Source organism: Poeciliopsis prolifica, unplaced genomic scaffold, assembly GCF_027474105.1.
Source record: "Poeciliopsis prolifica strain line A6 unplaced genomic scaffold, Auburn_PproV2 SCAFFOLD015, whole genome shotgun sequence".
NCBI lineage: Eukaryota > Metazoa > Chordata > Actinopteri > Cyprinodontiformes > Poeciliidae > Poeciliopsis > Poeciliopsis prolifica.
Genome location: NW_026562390.1, coordinates 3,488,473 through 3,509,800, shown reverse-complemented (window position 1 = coordinate 3,509,800; position 21,328 = coordinate 3,488,473). Strand labels below are relative to the sequence as shown.

General features: G+C 36.1%; 1 protein-coding gene across 4 annotated transcripts in view; it reads left to right on the top strand.

Annotated features, from left to right (window-relative positions):
• The window catches only part of cntfr (ciliary neurotrophic factor receptor), a 224,472-nt gene extending 210,572 nt beyond the window's left edge, over positions 1-13,900 (top strand). For all 4 annotated transcript variants that reach the window (XM_055040732.1, XM_055040729.1, XM_055040730.1 and 1 more), the window contains 4 exons: positions 1,466-1,534; positions 1,676-1,796; positions 11,245-11,371; positions 12,409-13,900. In XM_055040732.1, the coding sequence (XP_054896707.1) occupies positions 1,466-1,534; positions 1,676-1,796; positions 11,245-11,371; position 12,409 (318 nt within the window). In that variant the 3' untranslated portion in view covers positions 12,410-13,900. The remainder of the gene's footprint in view (positions 1-1,465; positions 1,535-1,675; positions 1,797-11,244; positions 11,372-12,408) is intronic.
• Positions 13,901-21,328: the final 7,428 nt, after the last annotated feature.

Here is a 21,328-nt window from a genome sequence, read left to right as displayed (position 1 = left end):
TGACTGACTTGATTTAATTTTATTTATTTATTTATTTTTGTTTGTTTGTTTTTTTATTTTATTTTTTTTATAATCGGGATATGCAAAGTACCTTGAAGACGACATTTGTTATGGATTGGTGCTTCACAGTCTGCTTAATAAATAAAATTAAGCAACCCAGCAATGTTCATTTGTCATATTTAAAGTCCCTTTTTAAATTAACTACATGTTTTACACTAAGTCAACATTTCTGTATTAATTACATCTTCTGTATTGGACTGATGTATAATTTAATTTTAAATGTTGTGTTTTCATTATACTTAACAGAAATAGACTTGAAAACATCTGTCTATGCGTAAATAATCTACTTTATGTGTTTTGCTTAGAAAATTGAGTTACCACAATATATATATTTTTTTGTATAATATTCTATTTTATTGAATATAACTGTATAAATCAACTGAAATGAAACTAAGTAATGCAAAAATAACAAATGTAAGAAATATTTCAAAACATTGTCAAGTACTTGAAGTTGTTGTCAGAAAGATAATTGCTTCATTTAAATATTTCAGTTTTGTTCAAGGTTTCCTCGTAATGCGATCTAGATTAAGGTGAACATCTTTATATAAATATGCAGTAGAATTTTCTATATCTAGGAACATTGACACTGTTGGTTGTTGAATGCATCTGGCATTCACATAATAATTTCTGTTGACTTCAGGGGGCAAACAGAAAGTGCAGTTGCCTCCCTCTCGCTATTTTTCCTTCACCCTTTCAGAAGCAGGCCACCGGCAAACAATCATACGCACACACACACACGCACTGCTCTAACCGTAAATTACAGAGGAGCAGCAAATCATTTTCCCATTCACTCCCCTGTTACTCAAACATTTAGTTTATTCTCTGTCAGAAAATTATGTGGCACTGATGCCAGTTCTCTCTGGTGTAATCATCAATTATGTATTCGCCTCTGTAGGAGTTTTTGTATGTGTGGAGAGCGAAGGCTGCGGAGGGGCATCAGGTTACAGTCAATTCATCAACAGAGTGTAAAACACCTGAAGGTTAAAGCCACACACTTGACCTATTCACAGAATAGTGAAGAGGTCTTCCCGCCATAAATCATCGAAAAGCTAAAAGCTCAAGTTAGTATTTCTATACTGAGATCATAATTTATGGACACAGCAATGGAAGGGTTAGACATCCGGATCAAATGTTGACTCAAGACCTCATAGTTGCCCTTTTAAGCTCAAAGTTTTCACAATTCAGACCACTTTGTGTCCCCAGGGTCACACAGCCTGCTTAAAAGTATGAGTGCTTTCAAGAATACATTAATCTTACTCCCAATGCCGACGCCTCAGAAAACAAAAAATGGATATATGCAGGAACAGAACGCATACTACTTGATTTTAATTCCAGTTTACAATACAATGTCACTCCCATTCTGTTTCTTGCTCTAAATTGAGGAAATTATGTTGCTTTTGTTTAGGTGGAGCTCCTTGACAGCACTTCGCACACCATTACTGATGCCTATGCAGGGAAGGAATATATCATACAGGTAACCTTTTTTTTTTTTTTTTTTTTTTTCATTTTTAAAAAGAAGCACTCAAAAAACTAGGTGTTACAGCAGTACATCATTAGCACCTAATAACACCAATTGTCCAAATCATCTTTGTTCCTCCTATCCTTGCATTAACAGATAGCTGCAAAGGACACAGAAATTGGAACATGGAGTGACTGGAGTGTTGCTGTACATGCCACACCCTGGATTGAGGATCCTCTGCCAATCACTACTACAACTGAAGTGGACTTTCCTAATGGTATGTCCTCTTTAGAGGAACAAACACAGGAACACTGTAGTGCATTTCTCCAATTAAGCTGAAAAAACATCTTCTGTGAGGTTCCTCAAGGTTCCATTATCTGCATGATGAAGTTCTAGAACATGTCTTACTACTTGCAGCATGTTGACACAGTTGTTGCAGAACTGTGGATTGTGAGAAAACTAGTAAGGTTTTCACTTGTTAATTAGTTAAGAGTGTCTCAATTACTTCAGTATCTATTTCATGAGTAAAACCTAGGAAAATATTTTCACAAATTGTACCTAGGAAAATATTTTCACAAATTGTACTTATAAAGTATTATATGAGTTTAAAGAGAGTGATGCTAAACAATAAAATCTTAATTCTATCGATGGTTTTTATGCTTTTTTTAAGTGCCATTTTGGATCGTGAACTTGGGTCTATTCTGCAACCGCGATTTTTTCAGATTCAAATTTTGACTATCGATTCCAGTGTTTTACTGGAAACGTAAGACAATAAACTTGTTACTATAACTCACCATTATGTTTTACAAATTGCGTTTTTTGTAACCATTTCTATGAAGTTTTTTGACATTTATCCATTGAAGCTTTTCATAATTCACCTATTGCCTGCAGCTTTTAAGTAATATTACCTTTATAATTACCATGCCATGAAATTATACTTTGCATAACAGTTTTATTTAGATAACATCGTGTACACATTAAGCATTACAGTAAGGCTTTAGCTTCTTCTATTACAGTTCAAGGTAAAAAAAAATATAGCAGCCTCAAGTCAAACTGTCACGCATCAACCCAAGCTGCTGGAAACTGCCTCAGGGGGAAAACAGTGCTACCTTTTAAAAGAACACTCACGTATTTCATCCAACTCCAGACTGCCTCTTATACTACAGCGTACTTTGCAGTATAACAAGAATTTTTCCAAATGTGTTTGTTGCAGTTTATTTTTATATATTTTTTCTTCATTTTACACCTCTAAATTAGTTTTGCAAACTTGCAGGCAGGTTGGTAGATAGATATTGACATGTGCCAGATGTGAAACACTGGTAGCACCCTGAGAGTACCTGAACACTAAGAAGTTTATTTCAGGGATGAACACTCTGTTGAACATATTTTAGAAATACTGCAATAACCAAACTCTATTGATTTGTTTTTTTAAAAAAATAAATAAATAACTGAGTGACAACAGCCATGTTCACTGCAATCACAACCTCAGATAATAACTGGATGAATATACTTTCATTATAAAGTACGGGGGAAAAAATGATAAAACTCTTTATTTAGCTGGTTTTTAAATATTATATATAATATATATGTGAAGAATTTATCAATGGAATACTTTAGATTTACTTTAGAAATCTAAACTAAAAGGAGCTAGGCATGTCTGAACATAGCGATGTGAGCAGTAGAACAAGATGTTATATTTTGACATTATCTCCATATAAAAAGCAGTCCTAACAAAGACTGCACTGTAGCCATGAGTCCCAGAGAAGATGGTGTTCTTACTGGAACACAGTAGTTAAGAAAAAGCATAACTCTGTATGATTAAGTTATTTAGCTGTGTGCAGATCCCTTTGTTGAATTTGATTCACGGTAGCCCAGGATCGTCCTTGTTCCATAATCACATCAGTAGATTACCGTATGATGAACAATGTATGCAACTGGCTGTTATAAATGCTTTTGGGGCTGCTGAGTCTTATGATCGAAGAGAAACCTGTTGTTGTCTTATGCAAAAACAAACACAAGAAAAGGAATTTTATGATGTCGTCGAACACTATCATGCCAATATTGGCTTCCTGAGAGAGGTTGACAGCCCTGAGAGTTGACACACTCTGTGATCATCAAGATAATTTTCAGCAAATGTGAGACGGGACTTTGTATTCTTTTTAGTGATCTGCGGTTTTGGTGTTGGAACTCTCACTTGGATGTAATTTTTACCCATTTTCTTTTGTTTTGTGGAATCATGAAACCATGAAGTTAGCAAAGGGAAGTGAAGTCTGCAGAGCACAAGATGTTCCAGGTTCCTTTGTGACCTCTGTATAGAGTCGGGGTAGTTTCAGCCGGCTCTCCACTCCTGGAAAAGTTTGACACCATTTGTCTGGACAACAGCTCTCTCTGTGGTTCATTGCCGTTCCAAAGCCTTAAGAATGGTTTTGTAAACCTTTCCAGACTGATAGATGATACACTGACAGACTGATTCTTAGTTTCTCGTCTTCTTGAATTTTTCTTTAATTTCATTAGATCAGGATGTGTTGACATTTCTGATATTTTAACATGCTTATTGTTGTCAGAAACATTTGATTTAAGTGATTTCTTGACTCTGCAAGTCTGACAGTAATGAGGCCTACATGTAATTTTATGAACAGAGGCAATTAGATTTCCATAAACAGCAAGGCCAGTATGATTTGGATGAATTTCTTCCCTAAGTAAATGAGGTAATTATTTTTTAGCTGACTTTTTCCTCGGTTTATCTTTGATATTAAAGTTTGTTTGATAAACTAAAACATTAAAATCTGACAAAAAGACAAGAGCAGGAACAATGTTTAAGGGATAAGCACCTTTTCACAGCTAGCCACGACGGTTTTGGTAGATTTATTACCCTCGTCCTTGAAAATATTCAGGACCTCTTGATCTCGACATCTGATCCATTTTAGAATTGCAGAATAAACCAATTGTTGTTCTTATCTGTCCAACCAGTATTCTTCCCAAGTCATATTTGGTCCAACTTTGTGCTCTGCAAGCAAGGGAAGTGAGGGTGTCGGGTCAGTCTGACCCAAAAAGGTGCAAAGAATCCTTTTGCAAAAACAACTCCATAAATAGTATTTTCTCTCTTACAGCGACAGACTTGCTTGTAACATTCAAAAAAGTAACGGGAAAAACCATTTTTATGGATTATTTGTCTACACAGCTGCTGCTCACTCAATATTTTCTCATTTTCTGATCACTCTTTAAGCTCAGGAGATTGTTGTGCATTAAAGGTTCTCAGTAGATCGGTAGTTTTGGAAACAGTCAAGGCCCCCTGTTTGGCAAAAACAACGCCATGGTTACAGCCATTTAAATGCCCTTTCTTCCTCTTTGTCATGCGTTTTATTGATCTTCATCAAAACTACTTCACCACAACGAGATGCCTAAACGCAGTGAGTTTCTGCCAGTGGCTGATTCGTCATTTACGTTACAACGGAGTTAATCATGTGTACCTAATAAAGTGGTCCATTCTATTTTACAAGTCCAAATCCATTACAAATTATGATCCAGCAGTTAAGGTTGTTTTTTGATACAGGATTCAGAATTTCATGGGTCATGCTCAGCTTGAGAAAAGGCAGCAATCTAATTATGGCTAAATCTCACACTTAAACTAAACTAGGATTATTATTTTCTTGTCCAATGACAATTGTTTGTTTGTTTGTTTTAATTACATATTATACCTAAACACTTCCATGCTGAGATGCTAATAATCTGTCTTAACTAACTGAAAACCGAGAAGATAAATTGAGCAATTTCACTAAGATGTTAAAGTTGAATCTACACTTTAAAAAGGTCAGTTTGTTTGCTGTGTTGTTGTCCATCTCTGCCTTGCTGTCCAATAACATGTGGCGGTAGTTTTACAGCACAAGGCTGACTTCTTTTGGTCAAGAGCAGCACTGCACACGTGTTGTCACACAGTCTTCACCTAATGAGCACATGCGTGCCTGCAGCGGGACAAACTCTGGCTGGAAAAAACCTCCACATATGTGCTGTCTTCTAACACATTTGTTGGAAACAAATACACAGTCGGAAAACCACACATAAATACGGCCCTCCAATCAAATACGGCACGCTTTGTCCGCTCTCACTTGAACACTCGGTACACAGTGCATTATCCTCGCTCTCAAGGAAAGAACAGCAGGTTATTGGGATTCTCCTCATGCGTCTGCCCGTTCCAGCTGCCGCCTCGCTGTTTCCCTTCCTGCTCTCGTTGTCCTGTTGTCTCTTCTCCCCTCTTTTTCTCTTTTTTGCCTTTAGGTCTCTGTTTCTCTCCAACTTCTTTCTATTGATCAGACACTCCTCTCACTCCCACCGCTTGCCTCCCCACACTTGGAACAAATCTCGCTGCCTTCTCTGAAGATGTCACTTGGTGGGTGACTGATTCCAGCTGTGCAGAGGGCTGTGTGTGGCAGCTGCAGTTGTTCTGCTGATATCCATGAAATGACTTCCTGTTTTCTAAAATTCCTTTGGCTCTAGTGGCCTTTATATGATAGTTAATTGACAGGAAAGTGGGTAATGAGAAAAGGGGAAGACATGCGGCAAAGGTTGCAAGGCTGGGAATCGAACCTGCGACGGCCCCGTGGAGGACTAAGGCCTCCGTATGTGGGTTATGCTTAACCCCGGCGCCAGCACAGCACACCAATTGACTTCATGTTTGCCTGTAGTTGAATTGGATGAGTCTGGCTTGCAGAGGAGAGTTAAAAAGGTATTCATTTATTTTAGAAACTCAAGCTAAATAGAAGGTTCTAGAGATTTATGCCAACAACAGCATGATTGTGAAATAAAAAGTGCCGCTCAATTATCTGATTCTATGCCAAACACAAGCAGAGAAGCACAGAAGTATGCTATCGCTATTATTTTTCACAATGGAGTGATATGTGCTCCACCAAAAAACTTCAACATGTCAGCCAACAATGTCTGATTTTCTTCTGCCAAATATTTGTTCTGTCATTATCCATCTCTAAAACACCTTCTGTTCTTTTTATTCCTGTTGTTGCATATATACCAGATTTGTGGACAGACACGCAGCAGCAAATCAAAATGTACTTGAATGATAGTCACTGATTCTACAGATGCTCTCATCTGATGAACAACGTGGCCACAGTCTGATGCTGCCTCCTCCATGCTTCATCATGGGGATGAGGTGTTTGGTGTGATATTGTGCTTGTTTTCTCCCACATAAAGTTTTGGATTTTCATAAGTCATGAATTACTGCTTAAGGAATTACATTTTGTTTCTTAATGAACACTCCAGAAACTTTATTTATGATTATTGGTGGGTTATTTTTAATGCAGTCAGAATGTGTTTTCCTTACTTAGAAACATTATACTCCTTTATTTAAACAGAAACATCTGTTCAGACATCAAAACAACAGAGAGCAATAAAATAATTCATTTTACAGTTGTTTTATTTGAGACTTGCACAGCATTTTACAAACTTTGTATCATTTAATTCTTTACTCTAGCACTTCAAGGAGAATCACATTATTATGGAGAAAGGAAACCGTCTTATTTCCAGTCCATAATAAGGCCAATAAACAAAAGTTCTGCCAGAGCTCACTTCCTTTCAGTTTATTACCATCTCCACCCAGACTGATATTTCCTGGCTGCTCATCCAAACCGTAATTGAAAACACTTCCTTTGACTTATTGATTGTGTTGGTGAGTCTAAGCAAATATTTAAGTATTCTCAATCCGTTTCTCCTTCTTGTTTCTATCGTCGTTTTTGTGTGCGTGTCTCCTCGTTTCAAGCTGCACAGAAAGTAGAAACTGGCTGTGTTTCTTGGCATCAACAAACTTCTGATGAAAGGAATAGCATGGTGACAGACACGGCATTTCGAAATCCCATCCTCAGATATTGGTGCTTACCCACCACATTCCAGGATGTAAAAAGAAGACCCACAGCAGAGCTTCTGTGTCACAACCTTCTTAGATGTAAATCTCTGCTCGTCTCACTCTTTCAGACAGAAACTGTACACTGTCTAGCACCAAGCAGGCCAGGTAACACTAGATATTGCTAATATATTTCATGTCTGATGTTATTTATAAATGATTAGTTTGTGTTTCATGGCAAGCAGTAGATCTCAGGGATGTGGGTAAGGGAGCACCTGCACCTGCAGCACAGGGGTTGGTCTTGAGGTAACTTAAGGTCCTTTCTTCCCTTAACTTCTCTGAAAAAGAAGAGATTCAGTAAAACTAGATGACACACATCTGCCAATCAACATGCACTTGGATGAAATTTACATCTCTCCAAAGTCAACCATGAAGGTGACAGACACTGTTGCACCTTGAATCTCTCACCGCTATGAAAACACTAAGATGTGTTGAAGTATACTGAGCTGTAAAATCAAAGGTGAAAGAAAAAGGGAAAAAAGACAGAAGGAAATAAATTCTTCCTTTGCTGTAGTAAGGTCCAGTGAAGGACTCCCTTGCTGTGGTAAACTACCATGTTCTGAAAACATTAGAATAATCCAGAATTTAACTTGAGTGTATTCTAAATGAAATAATCTTGACATGTACATAAATTATTTGACTGCCAGGGTTTCTATGTGAATGAGCTGAGTGTTGTGGAAGAGAAACAGATTCACAGCATCACAGATCCTCCACTGTGCCCAACAGTATGCATGATGTCACCTTTTCACATGAACAGCCTTTCTTATATAAAATCTGCTTTGTAGTCTCGGTAGTATTGCATACACAAAAGTGTTTGTTTATTTATTTATCCGTTTGTTTATATTTTTTATGGGACATCTCCTGAAAAAACAGTTGTTAGGTTGACAGTGATGAAAGGTTGCTGTGGATAACCGACAACCAAATCATACCACACTTTACCATTGATTTTCCATGGCAACATCTGAATATATTTTTAAATTTGTTAGCACATTTTTCACTGCGTGGGAAGTCAAAATAAACGTCTCATTCAATCTGGTGTGATACATTTTCTTTCTTTATTTATTTTTCTATTTAACTTTTACAATAAATATGGTTTACCTCGGGTTAATTTACTTATCTTCATTACTGATTTATGGAGATGAACACAATAAATTTCTAGATAAGATTAGTGAAAAAAATATAGCTAAAAAAAGCACAAATCTGTTCTATTTCTGTTTCAATAGTTTTTGAGGTTACCAATCAGTATTTCCCAAATAGTAATAAACAAAAACACAAATGCCACAATACAATTTTTTTTTCCCTTAGGATTCCACACCCTCATCCCAAAGCTGTAACATTTTTATTTTAACCTGTTTAAATAAAGAAGAAAAAGAAACACCACACATTCCACATGATGAGCCAGCATGCTGTTTTCCTGTTTTAAGGTGTGTTTACTGACCGAAGAAAAAGAAAATCAGATTTTTTGGTGTCTCGTTTGCCGGTCACCAGCCAGGCAGGTCAAGCTGAAAATCATCCGATTCCGGTCACCTGTCTAACAGAAAGGGCATTTTTAGTTTATATCTTGTAATATATATATATATATTTTAGTATCTTTATTATTATTTTGCTGTCGGGCAATCTATTTTTAATTTACCTTGCTTACCTTGCTTTGCTGGTATTTCTACATACTGTGTTGTCAGATCCCTAAAAGAGCGATGCTGACATATTTAGTTAAAGCTGCATTTCAGAATGTGGTTGAAACGCAAATCAAAAATGTAATTGTGCATTGTTGTTGTAATAATAATACTCTTAATACAGTGTCCTGTGATTCATACAATTCAGTTTAGATTTGAATATAGTTGAGTGAAAACCAATCACCCTTACCATTTTGCTTTCATAACTTCTATGTGTTTTGGCAAAGAGCTGAGTTTAAATTTCTGTCTGAAAATTGTAGAATAAATCTTCCATGTCATAAATTATTTCTATTATACATACATAATTTTATGTATGTATTTATTTATTTGTCCCACAAAATGACGTATCAGTCTGCTACAGGCCTGTAAAGATGGGTTCATTGTTTGCACGTCTGCACTTATGAACAAGGCAATAAGAAGGAAATCTTATTATCTTTTAAAGCAGAACCCCCAGATCATCACAGATGCTGTAGTCATGATTTTCTCACAGCTGTCATTTAAATTTAGACAAGATAAAGCATCAGCGATCAACATAATCTGCATAAACATGGGAGGCTGTCGGAGTTCAAGTCATTCAGCATTTTTTTTTTTTGTCATATTAGCTTCTCTTAAATGCTTCCTTCCTAGTGTTTTTCTCTATCTTCACCTGTTTTTTTTTCCTCCTCCAGCATGGCGGTGTTTATCAATCTTCCCTCCCTCTCTCCATTGTCTCATCTCCTCTGTTTACCTGTCCTCACCTCGCTCGTTACAATTGCCGTACACCCTATAAATGTCTCTCCTTGTCACCGGCACATTATTTCTGCATAATTTTTTGTTTTCGTCTCCGGTCCTAAGCATAATGTTTTGCTGCAGGCAGGAAGCATTGCGCTGTGCTGCTCAACGTGTTAAACGCACCTCGGTTCCCTCTTTCTCTGGCTATTTCACACCTGGCTGCTTCCGTCTAATATATCTCCCGACTTCCCAGCGCAGTACACCACAACAGTCATTAATTGGAAGGAAAAGGAAATCATATACTCTCTTCACAGATCGAGCGGCAAACATCCTGCATGAGTTAATATCTGCTGTGCTGCCTGCAGCTGTAGCAATAGCCCAGTTTTATAAAGCATTAAACTTTGATATTTTAATTTGTCTAGCAGTGTAAAACCAAACTGTAGGACTAAGAAATTCATCAGTGTGTGGGGACTTTTAGCATATATTTATGTTTGCCACGAGCCATTAATTATCCCCTACCACCATCCTCCATGAATTTCATCAACTAGTGCCATGAAAAAGTACTTTCTCCCTTACAGATTGCTTCTGTTTCAGACACTTTGTCACACTTACATGGTTCAGATAATTAAATAAATTGTATTACCGCTGGTCTGACTTGATTATGTACTCCACTATCACCATCATGTTAGGCTGCCTTTTTTAGATTATTTTCTTTGAATATAATATTGTGTTAGTAAACTGAACTTTCACTACTTTCCAGGTTTCTTAGGTTTAAGAAAACTAGGATTATTGATTAGGAGCTTAATCAATAAAAATTGATTAAGCTGTGATATTTTCTTTTGTTTTCTGCTAAGACAGAAGGAATCTTGCAATCTTTTCGCTGAACATCAAATAATATTTTTAATATATAACTAAAAGTCTGCAGGGCATCTGTAGTGCAGATTGTAATATCTCCCACACCAACTGGAAGATATGAATAAATGAATTTCTATGGTCCTCTTGTAGCTGCATTCATGTGGCCAGAGTTTACTTGTCCTTCTTTTTTAACTCATCTTATTTTTTCCTTGTCCTCCTTTTTTTCTCTTCCACCTAGTTTGCGCTCTGTGCACAATGGATCTATTTTTTGTTGTCTTGTTCACTTCATAACTGCCTTGACAAGTCTCCCATTGATTATGCTTGTAGATTAGAATTGATTTTGCTCTTCCCTGTATTTTCCTTTCTGTTTGCTCTTTCCCGTTATGATGAGCATCTTCGTCACTCTATTCATCAGAAAGACAGACTGAAAGATTTTCGCCCTCAGGATCTGTACTATTGCACTCTGTGCAATCAAAAATAAAAACCTCAGAAAACAGCTAAACAACAAAACCAACTGACCAGGTGTTTAAGGGAATAACTAAAAAAATTGTGTGTGTTTTTGACTCGTTTATGTGCAGAGACGAAGACTTCTCCCATACCATCCTCCAAAGCGCCGCAGAAGGCCGAGCCTCCGGTGGGCAGAGCTGCCAGGGTCGTCACATTTTTCTCTCCTTTGCTGTTAGGGATGATGCTGTTGTTCATGTGGTGAGCACCAACACACACACACACACACACACACACACACACACACACACACACACACACACATGTTCGAATTGATTTTTGAACTTCACTGGTACAGTATATATTAACATGGTCAATGAATTACTTTATTGTTTGAGATTGAAATGAAATGCAATACGTGTGTCTCTGATTTTGTTTAAAGCCGACACATAGCTTTGGAAATGTAAAAATGCAACTTGACCTTTTCCTTTTTGTTTTTTTTTTCTTTTTTAGTTGACAGTATAGTCTATATTTGTATTTGATTTAATGGATCAAAACAAAGTAGTGCATATCTGTGAAGAATAAGTCCAAAAGAATAAATGGACTTTTCATTTTCTTACAATTGTAAAACAGTAAGTGTAGTTTTTATGCGTAATCAACTCAACTGCACTGACTCTTTGAATGACCGATTTTCAGCTTCGTGTTTTAGGTTTTGCTCGTTTTGTGCTTTGCCAGATTGATTTTTCTTTGTCCATTCTTCTATGCAACACAATTAAGATCAAGCAGAGGAATAATATCCATAATCCATTTTCAAACTCTGCCATAGAATCATAGTTGGATTTTGTCTTGTCTAAGTCATGATATGTTTGTTCCTGCTGAATCAAAAGAACTCCATTTAATGATGCTGCCTCCAATATGTTTTTCTTCAGGATATTGTTCTCATGCCGATGTGAAATTGTGGTTTTCCTACACAATTTACATTGTAGATCTAGACCTGAAAGTTCACTTCATGTCTCCTCTTCTTCTCTCTTCTTATTTTGAATATTTCTTTGAATGTTGAATGATTTTCCTTTGTAATTTGCAAATATCCATAAAGATGTTTTCGTCTACCACATAAAATGCCAATAATAATAACAATAATAATAAACACACTGGGATATGCTTTTTTTAACCTCTTCAAGTTCAAGTCGTATGAAGACTTTCTCAAGTTCCTGCTAGTCAGATTGGTGGGTTTATATAACATGTTTGATGATTCACAAGTTGAATTGCTTAGCTTTTTTTTCTTTGTGCCTCTCCAGATGTTTTAATCCCATGGAGTGACAACAGGTGGGAGGAAGAACAGGATAAAGAGGCGGAGGCTGATGTTTTTTCTATTTTGCACATGTTTTTGAGGATACAGTGCATTGATCATATCTGTCCATCACACAGTTACTCACCAAAATTTCTTAAGAGGGGAAATCAGACAGTCATTGTTGGCTGACGGGGACAAAGACATTCTTCAGAGGAACTTTTGCAAAACGACAACATTGACAACAAGAGCAGCAGCAGAGGCAGCAGAACAACCACCACAGCAGCAGCAACAGCATCAAAGTGATTAATGTTACGCCCCTGTGGCTTCAATGAGCCGCGGCAGACTGATTTGTTGGTTTGTTTGGTTCAGGAAGCTCCTTCTCCAACCAAGAAAACCACCACATTGTTCTTTTTTTATTCATTAATTGACTTTCTCCCTTACTTTTAAACTGCAGAGCGCTTCACAGACAAACGCACGCTTATCGCAGTCGTGCCTTTGTGTGTGTGGCTACTGTAGCGTCCCCACATACAGCTCAACCATCATGCCAAAGACTCATAAACACCCCAACCAAGTGGCTCCAAATTCTTTCACTGAGCTTCCCGAAGCTTGTGCCTGTGCTCAGAAAGTGTGTACATATGCAAGTGGAGTGGTGACGCTGAAAAGTGCTAAATGTATCAAACCTGAGGATATTTGCAGCTCCTGTTTGTGTACTGACACACACGCACACACACACGCACACACCGTTTAGACAAAGACGCCACTGTAAGCCTCCATCAGACGGTGCTCCGCACGCCTCCAACGACTAAATCAAACCGCTGGAGGGAGCCTTTATTCGATCTGGGGACTAACACTTTGAAGAATTCAGTAATGGTAGCTCGACTTATCTAGACCGTTAGCTTTACATTGTGCTTACAGCGAGTGATAAGAAGGACCTGGATTGTAAGAAAAATAAAAATAAAAAAAGATTTAAAAAAAAAAATAAAGTAAATAAAAATTAAATAAAAATAAAAAGAACAAAAATAAAGTGGTATGTCGGTTTCTGTTTCTGCTCTATGCTGTAAAAAAAAACAGTAACATTAATCTGTTGGCTTTCCAAAGTCTGGCGCCTTTACAAACATTTTATTATTTTTCAGTTTACATTTTAATAGCCAATATCAGCAGGTATTATTATGTTATACAAATAAATATTGATGTGTTTATTGTAATTTTTGAATTTTATGGACAAATAATAAAAAGATGCATATAGGGCTTTAGTTTTTTTTTTTGTTCCCTTTGTTTTTTTTCAGACATTCATAATGGCTTACTTTCTTGATTCTATTTTGTAAACTATGATATGTAACTTTAACAATGAACAAAGTTTATTATTTAATATTATTAATAATGATAATTATAATGTATGTATTAGCATTAGAATGTCGTAACCTGTACCTGGGGTCTTTTTTATAGATGTATATACAATGACAGGTTTCAACCATTAAATGTGACCATTTCACAATGAATTCTGATGAGCTGGCATCATTTTCATGTCACCTTTTAGTACAGAATACAATGGAAATGTATCAAGTTGGTGTATCTCTTTTAATAATTGCCTTCAAAGTGTACCGTATCAAAATGTCATCATACAGATGAATTCTTTCCTCCCCAATTAGTTACCTTAATCACAAAATTAAACAAAGCAGATTTTGCATATTTCTCTGAAAAATTGTACATTTATCATTTGAAACAATTGTATGTTTTTTATCAAGCTAGTGACTATCACGTCTTTGATAAAGTACAAATGCATAAGCCAACCATATAAATCAAAGCTTAATTTTATGTTTTACTACTGGGTTGCTGGTTCCACTCAAGCTTTCATTGGGTGGAAATGTTTTTGATTAAGAAACACTGAAAATCTTTAGACTAATTACACATCTAGTTTTGTATAGGACTAATGTTTTCTCATAAGTTCAAAGAAAGATTCATCACCTAGAATTCAGAAACCTGACATGAAATATTAGAATTCAGAATCCTGACATGAAATATTAGAATTCTAACATTTTATGTCAGAAAAAGTGTGTGAGATTTAGTCACAAATACAAAAGTAAGATGGTGCTTCACACTGATGCAACAATAATATATTCATTAAGTGTGTGTCTGATATTTATTGGGTTATTATTGTTGTGACATATCAAAAATCAGTGGTATCTTAAAGAGATGCAAATAATCTGAAAGTGGTATTTTAGGCACATTGAGCCCAATTGAGCATGGATCTTAATCTGAGTTTCAAAGACCAAAAATAATAGTTTTGGCTTATCTTCATAAAGCTTGTGGAAATTCTGCGAAACAGTATAAAGACAATTGAATCAGCAAAAAGGCAAGCAAAAGTCATATTTCACATACCGTCAAGATTTTCACTGCTGGAATCTTTGTGTGTGTGTATATATATATATATATATATATATATATATATATATATATATATATATATATATAATAAATTCACTGATTTTCTACATTGATCCACTTCAATCCATTTGATTTATAAAGCACTTTAAAAATGATATTGAATGAAAGTGCTGTACAGAAAAATAAAAGTATAATAAAAAGAGTAAAATGCAAAAGCAGATAAATTGGTTATGCAATTAAAAAAAATTGAGAATAGTGGAAGAGAACCAAATACATAAGTAACAGTCATATGTTCAACATTTCAAATGATATGAAACGCCTGAAGGAAATGATGGCAAGACGTATTGAACCGATTCAAACACAGCAGAGTTCTCATCTGACTACTGTTTATGTTCACTTCATCATTTCACAGTGGCTTTGTGAAAAATGTCAAAAAACACTTTTTGTCATAAATATCAAGTTGTCAACACGTGTAAAGTAAATGGGAGCAGAATGAAAACACTGTCAGCAAATCAAGCTCGACTTATGGAGTAGTAAAAGCGGGTGAGTCATAAAAATCTTTATCTTGTGATTCATCGCAGCAAAACACGAGTAGCTTCTGTTCCGTTGCAAGAAAGAGAAGAAAAATTAGTTTTTATTTTTTGTTCAAGTAATAAACTCATCCAGATTCCTGCGTATCTTCTGGAGATTGCCATAAAGTCTATTTCACCTCATCTCTGTAACCAAGATGCAGTTTTCATTAGTTTATTTACGTCATCTTTTTGTTTCCTCACACATAAAGATAACTGGGCCAAATGTTCCTTGAATTGTTTATAAATGTTTGAGATCATAAAAAAGCCCAACTTAGGTATCAGACAAAAAATATTTGAATACGTTCTACCTAATAACTAGTTGTGCAATTATGATCACTATGCAGAATTATGGTTCAATTAATGTAAGTTGTCCAGATCTTGAAGCAGCCAAACGACCACAAATCGCCACACTGCCACCGTTATTCCTTCCATAACTCGTTCTTTGTGCTCTGGGTGAATCTGACTGATGCCAATTGATTTCTTTCTCGTCAAATCCTGAATTTCTTAGATTGGGGCAAAGTTTCGCATTTAAGGATCTTTTTAAATTATTTCATGTTGACATACAATTTCCATATATGCGTTTCTTAAGTCTGAAAGCTGTGCAGTCGTTAGACCTGGATGTAGCTAGAAAAATGAAACTCAGCTTTCTAAAAAGATGAGCTTCCTCTAAGTTAAAGGGGTTCATGAAAATGGTCTAAAAAATTTAAACATGATGAAAAAAGAAACTATACCTGATCAGTTAATTATAACATAGTCCTCTCTACGCATACTGTTAGCCCTTGTATAGATGAATAAATGCCTTAAAATACATTCTTCCTCTATTCCACTCTAGGTCCTAATTTAATGCTTTATGACTAATGTGGCAATTTTGTATTTGATGCAGCCAAACTAATTGGTCTGCTGAAGGAGATTATTTCTCTCACACCCTCTGACTTAATAAAGTGATAATAACATACCAGCTTGGGAAACCTCCTACAGGTGCTTCAAAATGAACTCTGTTCAAGCCCCTAAAAAAATCAAGAGCGAAATGTTTTATGGTATTTTCACTCGTAGCTATTCACCATGTATTATAAATGTCCCACTGGCATGGGTTAGAGTTGTGAAACAAAAGAGATGAATATAAAATCCTGGAAAGATCTTCAACCTTTTGATAACTATAGAATATTATAGCAGATCATTTCAAAAGAGAAAATTGAAATAGCCACTACTATTCTCGGTTTTAGGAGTATGCTGTACTGTAAGTCCGTGTTTTGTTTTTTGTTTTTTTATGGTTTTAGGAACGCTGTTTTGCATTGGATTTTTTCTGCCTTTTCAATGGCTAACAATGCAATAAAAAACACTAAGAACTGTTAGGACATCATCTGCTCTTTGTTGATGATGTAGTTTCTGAGAAAAATTATGTATTGGAGTACAATTGATTAACGGTATGCACAACTCTTTCCTTGGTGCCTGCATAATTTTGTGCCTGTTTCAAAGCAAAATGCTAAACCATAATTGAGCCTGTTTGATCAATATGCCTCATTTAATGTGATGCTAACACCTATTGGAGGACATGTGCAGCTTAAAAGTAAGAAAAACTCTCCAAACATTTTCCATCGCTGCTGTTTTATATTGTTTATTTAAATTCCTGAACACGGCATGAAGCATGAAACATTTCATTTTCCGTCCAAATCTACCTCAAACTTTTTTTTTTCCCTGTTGAAACATGTTTAAAGCTAGGAGTGAAAGCATGTAATGCTGCACTCAAGCTTTCCCAGAGCTGCCTTTTGCTCTGCAGCGGTTTGCTCTCTTCAGGTTTACCACCTCTGGCAGATGGGCATTGGACTGAGACATGGGGTACGACCTTCACTAGATGCTTTTTTCCCACTCTGAAAAGTCAGAGTTGTCATTCTGAGAGAAAAAAAAATCATGGCCACTTCCAGACAAATTTCAGGAAACTGTGTGATGTCCCTCTCTGGTGTGTCACATAGAGTGAGGTCGGTGTCATACAGTGCGTAGCTGTTGGCTAAAGCCAGATGTGTAAAGTGCATCAGAATCATCAGTGTCCATTTCCTTCTTCAGCCACTCGTTCTATCAATAAGATCACTTCAACCTACCTTTAGGTTTAAAATTCATTGACAATACTTGGTCACTGGATCACTTACCTTTTCAGGTTTTCATTCTATTATTGGCAGAGTCTGAGACAGACGACCTATCGCCAAGCTTTCTAAACCCAGATTTTCCACCATTGAGTTGTGTCCAGTAACACCAGTTACTCCAGTATTTGTGACAGAGAATAAACTTCTGGGGGGAAAACAGCAAAACAAAAGTCTAGTCAATTTGTCTTTGTAGATTTATTTCTAAAACATTATGCAGCTTCTTGGGCTGTAGTAAACAATACTGCGATCTTCCCAAAATGCAATTTTGATATTGTGCTACTGTGGTAGATGATTGACTCATTGTGATGGGTTTTTTTCCGCATATTTACCAAGGACAAACATTTTAATTAAAGTTATCTGCAATTTGAATGATTTCTGAAGCGTTTTGTAGAGGTGACATCATTTTTGTATGAAGGAGATAAAAGCAGGATTTAATTATGTTTGTTTTATTTATTTATTTATTGTGATGTTGCATCTACAATAAAATCTGAATTTATTTTAAGGATCTTTTTACAGATTTTTCATCAAAATTGCAAGGAATTGTGTTGTTTCTTTAAGAAACATTTGAAGTTTAAGTGGGAAAAAAAGGAATCGCCACATTAAAGGTAAAACTGACACAAGACCGTTTTGGATCAACTTTCGTGTATTTACCTTTAAGATGAAAAAAACAATGCAGCAAACGTGATGGGAGATACCTTGGGTCAAAATTTCCTTTCTGACCTTTTGCTCTCACTCTCCCTGTCTGTCTCTCCTCAGTCTGTCCAACTGTCTGCCTCATCTTTCTCTCAAGCTCTCTTTCTGTCATTATGCTGACAAGCTCTGGCAGGCCGATTTGGAGGCCGAGGACAAATCAATACACCATCTAACAGCTGTCAGCTGGGGTCCTCTGTGTGTGGGGGGTGTGTGCAGAGCCGCGATCTGCTGGCGTGGTACCGCATTCATTACTCTTTCCTCTCTTCCGTCCCCGCTCGTATATAGTGGCTGGCCTTTTTCTTTTATTTAATGAGGGTGTCAATGAGAACTCAATTAATATTTACAATGACAATGAATTCAATAAGGAGGGTGCAGAGGACACCGATTTTATTATCCTTGTCATTGTCGGTGCAGAGAATCCATTGCGGTTTGCTCCTGTTGTCGAAAAACAGGATTTGTGAAATTTGAATTTAAACCTGTAAAACTTTAATTAAATTACAACAGAAACGTCCAGGCTTACCTGTCTGCAGCCAGGGAGTGATCCACATTAACCTCAAGTAAATGGGAAGGAGTGTATCAGTGTGTGTGTGTGCGTGTGTGTGTATGCTATCCAGAGCCTGTCAGTTCCAACCACACTGTTCAGGTCTAATGACTGCTTTGACCTTTCACAGAAAACGGGATGAATGGCGTGATATCTGCTTCCCTCTCACCTCTGCACCCGCTTCTGGGCTCTCACCTTTTTAAATACTTACATCTTACTGCCTCTTTTTCCTCTGCTAAAGTTCCATAGTTGATGTTCTTAAAATTCAGTCATATAAAAATCTCAATGCATGTTTTTCAGTTTCTCTATATTGTTCTTCTATGGAAGATGGATTTCTGAAATTTAGATTTTTTAACCACTCTTGTATAATTTTGCTCACTTGCTCTTTTAACAACAGTATGTTTACTGTTCATCAAAGTTTGCTAAAATTTTGAACATTGAATGCACTAGGAAAACTTATCAAATAGAAATCAAATGCAATCCAACCTCCACCTGATGGTTTATTACAGTGTTTCATTTTTTACCTGTTTTTTCTTGGGTTTTTGTGAATTTTTGCAAAGAATTTAGCTGTGCATAACACTTCAGTGGAAAGAATGAATTACAGGTTGTAATATGCTTTCATATTGACTCAGTATGCTATTGAACTTTCTGTTTGTTACATTAAAAGGTTCAAGGGATTTGCAAATATTTTGCAAGGAACTGATGGTAATAAACACAGCAAAGCTTTTGCTTAAGTTAAATCACCATGAACTAAAATATATCCAACGCAATCAAAAAAAAATTTTCTTAAACACTTTTAATGCATTTGATAAAAAAAAAAAAGAAACAGAAAAGCAGACCAAAAACACATCTAAACAAATTGTAAATATTACTATAAATGATAGTGAAACATATCGTTGATAGAAATCAGGTTGATAGGAATTAATGGACTGGAGTTATAGTAATTTGTTTTTCCACTAGAGGGAAGCAGAGACTCTAAATATTTCCATGCTCTGTCTATGGTGCTGAAAGTCACTTAAATCTTTGTGGTTCTCTCCAAGGTTCTGAATCATACAAAGCTTTTGAATATTATGAACTGAGGTTCATATGGAGGGTCTCTTGTGTTCAAGTTAGCAGCAAAACTCAGCACTGTTGCTAGGACACAGGGTCTTTAGTATTTATTACACATTTGCAAGAGGGCGGAATGAGGACAAGATCAAAACTGGTGAAAAATGTCTTGTCCAACAACATATCTTCAATGGAAGACAATAGGCAACTCATTCACAACTAGCTTCATTAGTGGGACTTAAAATCAAACCAATGTGATAACTTTGCAGCAGTGTGTGCATTTTGTTTGGGAGTTTTTTCCCTCCATGCGAAATCCATGATAATCCTAAACTCTGAGAAAGGTCAGTGTAATAAAGTGGTTGGCGATTTTCTTTTATGCTAAAATTGCCCTATAAAATATGCAGGCTTGATAAGTCACATGACTCATCTCATCTCCCTCTTTGTACATCCTCAAAATTAAGACGGCTCATTGTGAAGCAGAACAACAACAATCCAGCACATCAAAGGCAGAGACAGGGTCCTTCAAATGACAAAGCAAATTTTGCGCCAAGGCTCCGCTCCATATGCAAAAACTTTATGCAGATGTGGGGGGAAGCAATAAGTATAACGAATATCAGAGATTAGGCAGAACATAATTGGAAACAAAAGAAAAAGGAGCTCCTGAGTAAAATACAGAATCCTTAATGACGACCCACAGAGATACGATTAAGCAGACGATTGTAATAAAGACATTTCATTAAAAGGGATTAAACTTGCCTTACACAATCCCAGTTATTTAATAGACATCATTAAAATTGGATTTTTCATATGAGAAGTGAAATTTAAATTTATCGCCTGCTAAGTTTCAGCATTTGAGCAGATGAATCTATTTTTAAAATCTTCCACTCAGCAGGTTTGCCTAAAATTAACCGCAGGAGCTAATATCATCTGCCAGTCACAATTTAGTGCTGGACTCACTCTGCCTGAAAGCTTGACTCTGGAAATTCCATTTTTATCTGAACTAATAGTGTAATATTTCCCACAGGCTTCATTTTGGATTTGAATTGAAGAAAAAAATTATTCTTTTGATTAATGGTTAGATTAGATTCTCATTAAATCTTTCATTAGTTTACTTCTTTAACTGATCATTTTTAGAGATAATCAGTGCTAAGTCATTATTATGTGGTCTCCTGCCCCCTCTTGTGGTAAACATTTTACATTTTATATGGGCTTTCTAACTTGCATCTCTTTTAGATAAATTAAACTTGATCATGAGATTCATAACTACTGTCACAAAAATCATTCTTATTTTTTACCTGCTGCCCATGGCCTCTCTACAGATTTCTTTTGTTTTTGCTTAAATGCTTCAGATCATCAAATAAAATTCCATATTCAATATCATTAAGCTGTAGAAGCTATCCAAACTGACATGGCCCTGTGCAAAAAAAAGAAAAAAACAAAGAAACAAGAAGAAGAAATTGCACCTAAATCTCAGATCTAGTTGAGCTACTGAATAGCAATGACTGACATCAAATGTTTATGATAATTGGCATTGTGTTCTGGTCATTTCCC